At 36.9% G+C, this 12197-nt stretch overlaps 2 protein-coding genes across 3 annotated transcripts; both read right to left on the bottom strand.

Annotated features, from left to right (window-relative positions):
• Positions 1–3478: 3478 nt before the first annotated feature.
• Positions 3479–5635, bottom strand: LOC113088207 (uncharacterized). Its single transcript, XM_026255705.1, has 2 exons — positions 4913–5635; positions 3479–4231 (listed from the first exon to the last, which is right to left on the bottom strand). The coding sequence occupies exons 1-2, from the start codon at positions 5142–5144 to the stop codon at positions 3831–3833; spliced, it is 633 nt and encodes a 210-aa protein (XP_026111490.1). The 5' UTR covers positions 5145–5635; the 3' UTR covers positions 3479–3830.
• Positions 5636–6164: 529 nt separating this feature from the next.
• Positions 6165–11838, bottom strand: LOC113091921 (glutaryl-CoA dehydrogenase, mitochondrial-like). Of its 2 annotated transcripts, none has more exons than XM_026257606.1 (12): positions 11696–11838; positions 11254–11369; positions 11016–11045; positions 10781–10921; positions 10417–10479; positions 10115–10285; positions 9760–9889; positions 8470–8686; positions 8187–8290; positions 7264–7389; positions 6929–7089; positions 6165–6695 (listed from the first exon to the last, which is right to left on the bottom strand). In XM_026257606.1, exons 2-12 carry the CDS (start codon positions 11354–11356, stop codon positions 6622–6624), a joined length of 1320 nt encoding a protein of 439 aa, XP_026113391.1. In that variant the 5' UTR covers positions 11357–11369; positions 11696–11838; the 3' UTR covers positions 6165–6621. The 2 variants fall into 2 exon arrangements, with proteins under 2 accessions (XP_026113391.1, XP_026113397.1); XM_026257612.1 differs by having other exon boundaries at positions 11670–11713.
• Positions 11839–12197: the final 359 nt, after the last annotated feature.

Here is a 12197-nt window from a genome sequence, read left to right as displayed (position 1 = left end):
TCTCACAACACCTTGAAGAGCCACAAAACTATTGTTAGAACTAGGATACAGTTTAAAAGCCAAGATGGTTTCATACCAGAAGTAACACCTCTCTTGTCAGCCAATTCTGTTATAATCTGTTAAAACCATGGCTAGTTATGGCTGTTATTTTTTTCTTCTTTTTTTTTAATGTATTACTTTACCTTCTGATACTAGGGTTACAAGAAATTGGTATGTGGAAGGGAACAAAGTACTTTAAACATTGGGCAACTAATACTGGTGTGTGTGTGTGTGTGTGTGTGTGTGTGTGTGTGTGTGTGTGTGTGTGTTAAAGGCTCTTTATTGCCCAAAAAGCTTGATTACAATACCAGATTCTTGTTTCTCCCACACAGTCAGTCAATTTCCAGTCCTGACTGACTTGTGGAACCACTCAAACCATTGTTGACCCAATGTTCTTTTAGCATGAACCCAGAGCTGGACATTTGTTGACCACTTTAATGGTAGTCTGTGACAAATCCTTTTCCCTTCGTTAAATATTAACAAATGTAATTTTCTACTTCCACCTTGGGGCCAGACTAATTTAAAATAAACCAAGAGACTTATTTGTTTTATTATGGCCATACTTCAACAGGATGTTTATATATATATATATATATGCTTTTTATTCCCCCACATACCTGTAATATTTATGTGCACAGATGTTTGAAATCCGAAACCTCTAAAACTAATATTTAGCCCTAACAGCTGTTAAAATGTATATGTATACATTACAGTAATGGTGTGAATGCAAGCATCATGATTTAATCTGATGAATCCCGGCCATCACATGATATCATTGGCGTTCAGGATGCAGGCCTTAATCCTTTCTGCACATGCTGTGTCTCGGTCCTCAGTTCAATCTGGTCTAATCTAAATGATTTCCTAATCCCTGATTTAACAGTTAGTGAATCCACAGAGTTCCTTACTCTGTGCGGGCCTTTTAGTTTTGCTTTTATAATTATGTTAAGCCTCGCGAGAGGTATGAAAGGAAGACACAGTTTTGGTGCATATAAGGTACGTGACCAATCCTACAATCTATCCAGACCAGAATAAAAAACATCTTTTACATTATATTGTAAAACTAAATTTCTTTCCAAATGTTTGATGTCAGATCCCCCCATGTGATTTTTAAAACATTCATAATGTCTATATTGGCCTACATTTGTTTTCATCTTTTTGTTCTTCGTTATACCAAACTGCCATTACTATCTTGTAGAAGGATTTGAACTGTGGAGGACAACCAGGTCAGTTTGCAGTTTTATGTAGATCTCTAGTATTAGTCTAATGCTAAGCCTTCTCAACCCACCTGCAGCGTGATTTCTTGCCTGTGGCATTAAAGCGTGAACTACTGTACTACCGGTATCTAATAGGTTTATTTGTTCTATTTACAGTGCTCAAATCATTATATTGCTTAATTGTAATCACCAAACCCCACTTATGTTACATTAAATTCCTCTCTTCTTTGACTAAAAAGAAAACGTTTCCTAAAGTTTATGACTGATTAACAATGGGGAAATAAAATATTTAAAATATTAGAGCACAATCAATATGATTGCAAGCTTCATGAATGTGGTTTATTATTAATAACAGGTGTACAGATGAGGTCACCAGCACTCAGATTTCATTTAAGTCCAAATATTAACAAGTACAGCATGTTTATTCAGAATAATGTCATAAATATGTGTAAAATAACTTGAAAACTACAAGAGGAAATAAATTATGAGAGTGTGAGATTTGCCATATCTGTCACTGGTTTCCACTCAGGTTGAACTCACAGAGGAGAGGAGTCTAATCTGATAATAACATCCTTACTAAACTCTTTAACTCTTGCTCTTGATCAGCTAGTCAGATAAGCTGATCCACTAATGGTGCAAAACATAGCATTCAGCAAACCTTAAACACAACGGAAATAGAAGCAACACACACACACACACACACACACACACGGTCCAAGATGAACCTTTTGCCACACCTTGAATTGTGAAAGTTTAAAATAGAAGCATAGATGCCAATAAAGAACCTTTATTTTTAAAAATAAGATTAATAAAATAAAATATTTTACTGGTCATGAAGCCGTATGTTTCATTATTTTATTAAAATATATATTTTTTAAATATTAATATATTAAAATATCTTCTCCATTTTTACTTATGTTATGTTTGCAAGTGTTCCGTTTGGAGAAGCACAGTGTATACATTGGAGAATTAAATAATAATTTTAGAAAACAGCCACTGGTTAATAAACTTTGACAATAACACTTTGGATTCTAAATCCAATCCAGTTTAACCATGGTTGTTGAGGCTGCAGCCTAAAAAAAATAGCCACAGGTTTAGTTTTACTTCCATGCAAATCCATAAACTGCAAAAAAAAAAAAAAAAAAAAATTGTATGCTGGTTATCCTGCGTTGAACTGAATCTGCTCTGAGGATGTTTTTTGGCTTCAGGAGGAAGGCTGCTCCTGAATTGGCACAATCCTACAGACGTGATCGTACAGTCTCTTGCTTTGCTCCTATATTACCGGGCAAACACATCCATGTAATGCGGCTTGGACTTACGTGACTCTCCACTTATTGAGGTCATTTAGGGTCAGCAGCACTTGTTTTGAGGACAGCCACTCATCCTCGCATTCTCCACAGGTTGAGGCCCAGCTTTTGCAGTCAAATAGAAAAGTTTAGGGTACTGTGGTAAATACCGACAACATCTTCGTTGGGCATTGATCAAAGAATTAGATTATTGATCATAATCTATAATAATGTTCCCTCCAGTGAAATAGTGCATCCCCTGTTGTCCTCTCACATCAAAATCCACTGACATATTTGTTTAGAACTGGTTTGGACTGTTTTTGACAGTATAAATGCTTCATCTGTGTATACTTCAGATCCCTGGAAAAAGCTATATTATGGATAGAGGACTCATATTTTAGCTGTTTTGAAGTTAAAAACATGCAACTTTTCACTTGACTGGATGTTAATTGATGGACTAGAGTGGTGTGGATTATTTTGATGTTAATAATAATAAATATAATTCCTTACATTTTATATAGCGCTTTTCTAGACACTCAAAGCGCTTACATTGTCAGGGGGTATCTCCTCATCCACCACCAGTGTGCAGCATCCACCTGGATGATGCAACGGCAGCCATATTGCACCAGAATGCCCACCACTCACCAGCTTACTGATGGAGAGGAGACAGAGTGATGAAGCCAATCAGCAGATATGGGGACTGTTAGGAGGTCATGATGTTCAAAGGCCAATGGGCGAATTTAGCCAGGATGCCAAGGTCACACCTCTACTCTTTTCGAAAGACATCCTGGGATTTTTAATGACCACAGAGAGTAAGGACCTCGGTTTAACGTCTCATCCGAAGGACGGTGCTTGTTGACAGTATTGTTTCCCCATCACTACACTGGGGCGCTAGGACCCACACAGACCACAGGGTGAGCACCTCCTGCTGGCCTCACTAGCACCTCTTCCAGCAGCAACCCAGTTTTCCAAGAAGGTCTCCCATCCAGGTACTGACCAGGCTCAGCCCTGCTTAGCTTCAGTGAGTAACCGGTCTTGGGCTCCAGTGTGACATGGCTGCCAGTGTTTTGATCAGCTGTTTGAACTCTCATTCTGACGGCACCCATTCATTGCAGACGATCCATTGGTGAGCAAGCGATCAAATGATACATTTCTCCAAATCTGTTCTGATGCAGAAACAAACTTATTAACATCCTGGATGTCCTGAGGGTGAGTCTATTTTCATTTTGGGGGAAACTATTCCTTTAAGAAGTCGTGGACTACAGTGTCGTGTGAGCCATTGTTCGGTGGTTCAAACTTTATCAGTCGCATCTCTCCTCTTGTGGAATGACACGTGTGAGAAAGTGGAACTATGTCCTGTAATTTTAGGTGAAGGAAAGACGTAGGCCTCTTGTGGTGTCTTGTTGGGGCTCTTGTTATCCTCCAGCTGTATTTGGGTCAGTGCGGGGCTGTTGAGCACACCGTGAGAACCAGGAGAGGGGAAGAAGTGAGGAATAAAAGGTAGAGCAGCCAGAAGAGGGCTGTTCTGGGGGCTGTGCTCTGGAGAGAGGGGGATGACCACGTCGTCCTGATCCCAAAGGTGGAAGGCGTTGGGGTGGGAGTGTGTGAGACCTGGTGGCATGTGTGTGGAACCATCATCACCTGCCTCACTGTTGGCCTTTAAGATCTCCTCATCTGGACCTAAAGCCCAATCTGAACACACACAGAAAATATAAGGATGACCGCAATTAGAGTGAAAGAACATTTTTAACAGAAAAAATTCATTACAAAAATTGAGGCATATTAAGGTGCCATAAAGTGTTTTTTTTTTCAGTGCGATATTTTCATAATAATCAAAAACAATTTCCTCAAATTCTCATTACTGTGACTCTCATAAGTGTCAAGAATTTGTTGTTTCTGTTTTTTTATTTAATTTTATTAATCTCAGTGTCATATGAAGTTTAACCCATGGCATATCATCTCTCTCACTCTCTCTCTCTATATATATTTTAGTAATGCAGTAATACAATAATACAATAAGCTTCATTAATGTATTTTACTATACTAAATACTGTCTCTTCTCAAAAAACACACTTAAAATAAGTTCTTTTTTCATTATTCATTGCATTATACTATAAAGACAAATGCTATCTGCAAAAATATGAAGCAAATCATTTTCTCATTCTTCACTAATTTGATGCTTTTGTGGCCCATTTAGCTGAATTTTGAACCACATCGTATAATTTATATAGGCTAATCTTTTGGGGAAAGTAAGTAAATACATTTTTTGGGCCTAATATATAACTATTACTACTGAACAGCTACTTTTTTATGATTTATTCATATTTATTAATTATTTATATACCTTTCACAGTGTAACTACAGTATATTTACCCAAGATGTCATGCGCCAGGTCTTTAATTAAATGTCCCACAATGGCATAAGCGACGGCGAGCACCACCACGGCGGCCATCATCAGGTAGAGCAAGACTCTGGGCAGCTGGATGAGATCTCTGGCTGGAGGTCTGTACTCCTTATACAGCGGAGACTCATAGACGGCGTACTGAAACGCGTGCTGGCTCCCAGACACGGACACGTTCACACTGGTTATATTCACGGGGTTCATTCTTGTCCACTGCCTGGAATTTCACACAAAAAAAACTCCTGTATTTTACTTCCAAAATGTGTTTTGCTTGTCCTCCAGGTGGTTATCCCAAGTACCAGCGGCTATTTGTCGAGTCAAGTAGACTCTGTGAATAATGTCATTTGGAAAAAAAATATATAGGCCTATATATTTGTTCGTAGGCCTAATGTCAAAGTTTAATTCCGTAAAACAAATTACTGAGCTCATTCAAGGACGAGATTTTAAACGCAGCCATGTTTCAGTTCAGATGGAGAGGTAAACTGTGCTGTAAGTGATGAGGTTTGAAGATCTCACACAACGGCCGCTCGTGATCTTTTCTCGGACGGTGACGCGTCATCGCTTAATCTCATCAAGGCGCGCACACGGATCATTCAAGGTCAACCAGGAACTGTTATACATTTCTAACTATTAACAATTTTGTTCTTTTCTTATGTTCTGGTAAATATTTTTGTAATGATCTGGTAAAAACTAGTAGTATTTATAAAATACTAACAATGTTTTTGTTTTTATTATTATTATTATTTTGTATTTCTATGTAGTTTTTATAATTTCTTATTCAGTTTTATTTATTTTAGTACAACTTAAACTGAAAAAGTAGATATGTTGCCTTGGCAACTACCTGAATTTTTTTTTTTTTTTTTTTTCAGTTAAAATATTTCAAGAGGCAAAGGGTTTCTTATGGATTTAGTTTCAATTTTATTTAAGTATAATAACCCTGTGAAATACTGTATAGGCTAATGTAGAATTATAAGTTACAAAAAAAGTTTTTTGAGGAAATTTAGCTTTTAAAAGTTAAAATAGTAGAAATACTTATTTTTTCCCCTAATATTCTGACAGATACTATATAGTCTGATGTAGAATTATTGGTTATTAAATATTGTATCAGGTAGCGTTTCCCAACCTGTTATTAAAATGGACACCATTATAAAAACGATTAATGTTTAACTGTTAGGTAACACATACTCACAATGCAAATAAATAACAATAAACAAATTAGATTTTATTCTGAATGAATGCACAGACATTTCATTTATTTTCAGGATTCAATAAATGACACGATTTACAAGAGTCACTGACAACGATCAAGACAGCGAGTCTAAAGTGCAGCAGGATGTTTGGCATCCTTGACGAAAACCCTGTTTTCAACAGTATTTTGAAACCACTATGAATTCTCTTTCATTATTAAGTTCTTATGATCATTGTACCAGTGAAGAATATGGATCAATGACTTTGAATAATTAACCTTACAAGATCATTCATGGTTTCATAATGCAACGGTCTTCGTAACGTGACATTTTAATTAATGTCAATCCAGTAACCTATAGAGAGAAGATCCTGTAGAAGATTTGTCCACACAGATTTAAGATCCACAGAAAGATTCGAGGCCACACAGAGGCACTTATGGATGGATGTCCAGTAAATATATCCCATTCCAACCTTGTTGAGTGAGAACATGGGTTTATTTTCCAACAGTAAAAGACTGGAGTCCAGTGATGGCTCTGCCCAAGATCAAAGCATGGATGTCATGCGTGCCTGTGAAAAGCAAGACAATTCTTTTAATAAAATTCGTAGGGTTCAAATTAACCTAAAATTCTCTAAATCAGTGTTTAAACAGGAATTATTATCATTGCATTAGCGCACAACAAGAAAAAACTACAAAAACTACATCCTTGATTGTGCAAAACTTATATAAAGCCTACACCGACCTCTGCTGGCCAAAGGTGAAGCTTTCAAATAAAATGAAAAAAATGTTTTCCTCCTTGTACCTTCATATGTGTTGACGGCCTCTAGGTTCAAGACATGGCGTATGACGTGGTACTCGTCTGCTATGCCGTTTCCTCCCAGCATGTCTCTGGCCTGCCGGGCGATGTCCAGGGCTTTCCCACATGAGTTTCGTTTCAGCATGGAGATCATCTCTGGATTGTATCTTTTGCAGAAATACATTAACAAATTTCAATGACAATGAGACAGCTAGGGTCTAATCTGACAAGGCTCACGGATTGTAATACTAACACTGCTGTGAGCTCTGGGCTCCTCCAAATGTTTTTCTCAAACACACTGAACTAATAACGAAAACCGAGACTCTTTGGTAATGACTCACTTCTTCTGGTCGATGAGTCTGCCCAGCTGTAAACAGGACTGCAGGCCGAGTGTAATCTCTGTCAGCATGTCTGCCATCTTCTTCTGGATCAGCTGGTTTCTGGCCAAAGGGACTCCGAACTGGATTCTATATAGTACAATCATTTACATATATGTAGGTGAAATTAAAAGTAAAATTAATTCAGGAACATGTTACACATACTCAGTAATAACAGTATAATGTACAGTATACATAACAGTAAATATAACTTTTGTGTTAATTTATTAAAAAGCACTAATTAGTCACTTTCTATTTATTATTATCATTATTTTTGGTACTTATTTTGAAGTAAACTATTTTTTTTAACAATCATTTTATTTTCAAAGATTGACATATGTAAATGTTTTCATTTAATTATGACACACGCACACGCACACACACACACACACACACACACACACACACATATATATATACATACACACTATTACTAATATGCCAAGACAGCATTTCTCATTTTCATATAGTTTAGCTCGATGTACTGAAATAAAAAATTTATGAAAAATAACAAAATTCACAAAACCACACAACAAAAAAAAAAAAAATACAAAACGAAAATGAAAACAAAACAAAAAAAACATTGAAAACCAGCATAAAAACTATAACAGTATCTCAGTGATACCCTGACTATCATTGAAAGTTGGAAAGGATTACATCGCCTGGCCATATTATGACATGCATGTCAATATTTTTTATTAGGAAGATTAATTATCATGCATACATGGAACATTTTCTATTAATTTGTCCCACTTTAGAACTCTTCAAATTAAATCCAATGAACATCATCAACTGGTAACTAGTTAAAATTACTCAAATATACACTTTTCTGCTCACAAAAAACAACTAGTACTAATATATGCATGTTAAATGTTAAACCCGCTCACCTGTCCAGAGTGTACTGACGGGCAGCGTGGAAACAAAATTCTGCAGCACCCAGAGAGCCCCACGCGATGCCATAACGGGCGTTATTCAGGCAGCCAAAGGGACCCTACAGAAATCAACACGTTTAATCAAATATCAACAGAGTAAAGAATCACTTTAGTGGGCATGGTACATTTTTCCACTTCATTTCAGTGATTGTATCAGTTATCTGAGATTCAGGCAGTTGTTCTGAAGTGTGATCAGGAGTACTAGTGATGCATTAATGACAGTGACAAACATCCTCACAGCAAGGCCAGACACATGGGGCAGCAGGTTTTCCTCTGGCACTTCCACCTCGTCCATCAGGATCATCCCGGTGGCCGAGGCCCTGAGGGAGAACTTGCCCTCTATCTTAGGGGTGCTCAGGCCATTCATTCCTCTCTCCAGGATGAACCCTCTCACTCTGCCATCCTCACATTTGGCCCACACCACACAGATATCAGCGTACGGGGAGTTGGTGATCCTGCTCACAGATAAGAAGTGTTTGTAGAAGCACTGATCATAACTCATCTGTGCTGTGTGTTCAAGATTTATGTGTACAACGCAGGGTTATTATAGTTGTGATTTTTGTTTTTATTTGTGCTTTCAATTTAGCCAAAATAATGATACATTGGACCAAGATTGAAAAAATATTCTAATTTTTTATTAGTAAAAAAATATATATATTATATACACGTTTTTGGTTTGATCAAACATTGATTTTAACTTCATCAAATATATTCCCTTTCCCAAAGACAAAAACATTCAAACAAGCTTAAAATATAAACAATTAAAAATCATCATCATATTTTGTTATGCACTAAAAAAAATTAATAAATAAACAATACAATACAATAAATCCAACAATCATTTCTGAAGTCAGTAAAGTGAGTATGTGCTCTGCAAGTGAAAAGTGTTAAGTAAAAATACTTACATTTACATTATTATTTATTTATTTATTTTTTCTATGGGGAATTTTATTTAATTATAGAATCACTGAATAGTTTTTTGATTAGTTCGATATAAAAATATATTTAAATTTAATTGCATAGTCAATTTTTCATTTTTTTCAGTATAGTTCATGTTTTTCGGTTGTACTACCGTGGTTTTAGATAAAAGCATCTGCTAAATGATTAAACGTAACTGTAAATTAATGGAAAATCTGCTCAGACAGAAACATCTCTGACGTCAAGCCAGATTCACGTTGTATACTAAAGTAAACAGATGGTCAGCAGATTTCAGTGTCCTCCTAAACCAGCAAGAGACAAACACCACGTAGAGGGTAAAGTTACAAAATCTAAATATGGACTTAAGAACAATCCAATGAGCTGACCTTCACATAAAATTAAACATTATTTCAACATATTAATAAAAACTAAAATATGTTAATGATATTAAAACAGAACTTAGCTGACTTGAAAACACAAATGAAATCTAAGACATGCATTTGTTCCTGTAGAAAAGCTATTTTTAATGAATTTCTGACATTATATATGAATTATTGAGCGAGTCCAAGGCCAGACTCTTAACTAAACTAAACTATTCAGGGTCACTAACCATGTTTTTGCCCCACTGATGGTATATGTCCTGCTGGAGGGGTTGTATTTGGCTTTGGTCTCCATGCCACCAGGGTCACTGCCATGGTTTGGTTCTGTAAGTCCAAAACAGCCCAGAATCTCTCCACGAGCTGGGAAAAATGACACATACATAACATGGGGCACTTGATAAATGTGAAGACATAATTTGTAATTACTGAATAATTGGGATGTGCTCAATTTCAAATTTAATTACTATTTTCAAAAAAACAAAAATTACTAATATTAATCTTAAAACGACTGATTTTCCATGGGGATTTTGAGCTATGCAAATATTTTTTACAGCATTTTAATGCACTGGCATGCAGTTGACTGACCCAGTTTTGGCAGGTATTTCTGTTTCTGTGCTTCTGTTCCATATGCGTTGATAGGATGCATGACTAGTGAGGACTGGACACTCATAACTGAACGGTAGCCACTGTCCACTCTCTCCACCTCCCTGGCGATCAGACCGTATGCCACGTAACTAGTCCCCGCACAGCCATATCCTTCAACACAATACATTACACATTCAGTGTCATGGACAACAGAGTCATCAGAGTCACCTAAGAGATATGATGTTTAATGAGGATGATTCTTGTACAGTCTCATTAACACCCATTTTGAAGTCTGAGTTTACCTTGAATCGTGGGCCCAAGGACACCAAGCTCTCCCATCTCGTTTAAAATCTCTCGATGGAAATCTGCAAGTTCAGAGCCACAGATTCAAATTTCAGGGCTTTCCTCATCAAGACATTATAATACAGAGACCATCAACCTAAGGTAAGAATTAAAGGGATAGTTCACCCAAAAATAAACATTCTGCCATCATTTAGGTTAGTTAGAAGAATGCAAAATACTATGGAAGTCAATGGCTACCATCAACTATTTTATACACATTCTTCAAAATATCTTTCTTTGTGTTCTACACTATCACTTTAATCATGCAAGAAGGTTGTTGCCCCCCGTTCTAATACATCAGATGTGACAAGCTGCTCCACTCACGTTCATTCCTGTTGGCCATGAGGATACGGGGCATGAGCTTCTCCTGGCAGTATGTGCGGAAACTGTCTCTGATCATGATCTCGTCCTCTGTGAGCTGTCCTTCCAGATCCAACGCATCATGCCAGTTAAACTGCACCTTAGCTACAAATCAAAAAGCGTTCGTTTTAGCTCAAGTACAGTACATGATGTCAAAATCAAACATTACAATTGGAAAACAGTAAAGAAAGATATTTACGTGTTTTCGCTGTTTTTTTCGCTTGCTTCTCTGTCTCCAACAGACAAGACAATTTGAGATTTAGTTACCAAGCCTTTACATGAAAACACATTCCTTCTAAAGCTTGATGCAGTTTGTAAAGTGAAATAATGTGCCATAAAAACCGTCCTGTTTTTTAGTTTTGTCTATTTTTGATGTCCTCAGGACTGATATGATCATTCAAAGTAATGGTTATGTTATTGTGAATCAGTGCTCTTACCGTGAGCTGCAGGGGCTGAAGAGCCCTGGGCCCTTGACACAGAAATCAGACAACATCTCTGTGAGGTCACCAGCAGGCGTGAAAAAGCTGTTCTCAATGCCATGGTGTATTCAAACCTGAAAAAAAAAAAAAAGCATTATGACTTATTAATCCCTTTATTTCACAGTCACTTTAATTTTGAAGATTTCCTGTGGTAACGTTAATTGCTTCCTGTTTGATGGTTGTGCATTTTTTTTCAGTAATTTTCTGTTTAATTACTGTTTGGTCCACGCATGGTTACACAACTGGTATTACGCAACGTGTCACATCATATCAAACACATTCACAGATTTCAAAATCTTTACAATTTGTTTTTCAGATGTATATTTTAAAACGCGTAGTTGTAAACAGTTGTTCTATTCGCCATGCAGTCGTACCGGATATATAAATATACTCTCGTTACCTTCAACTCCTTCGATCAGATGATTTCCCTGTCTACTGTAACACTATTTACATTCAGAGCAGAGCTGTTGAACGTGTCACGTGCACATATTGGAAGCTCGAATCCTCCATCTGTTGTGAGGTATGTTTCATAACGCCTTTGACTCTGCTTTGTTTTTTTTGTTTGTTTTTTAGACGTCACTAATAATTTTATACTACATAAATATATACACCATTTATTATTATGAATTAAAAATGGCTAATATCGATTAATTAAGTTTGTTTGATTATGCCACACTCAAAATGGCTGATGGCGACGTCTGAAATCCTGTGGCAAGCCGAAGGCGTTTCCCGGCACCGCGCGCTCTGATTGGATGATCATAACAGACTCGTGTGCGGGGAGGAATTTTTAAAGTGATTTGCTCTGTTGTAACCTTTACTGTCTATGGTTGTAACAGGGTTCCTCAAATCTTGACCTGGGGGGCCAATCTGCTGCAGAGTTTAGCTACATCAAACTCACCTAC

The sequence above is a fragment of the Carassius auratus genome, chromosome 6 (genome assembly GCF_003368295.1).
Source record: "Carassius auratus strain Wakin chromosome 6, ASM336829v1, whole genome shotgun sequence".
Lineage (NCBI taxonomy): Eukaryota > Metazoa > Chordata > Actinopteri > Cypriniformes > Cyprinidae > Carassius > Carassius auratus.
Note: the sequence above shows the minus strand (reverse complement) of the source record. Positions and strands in the feature narration are given on the sequence as shown.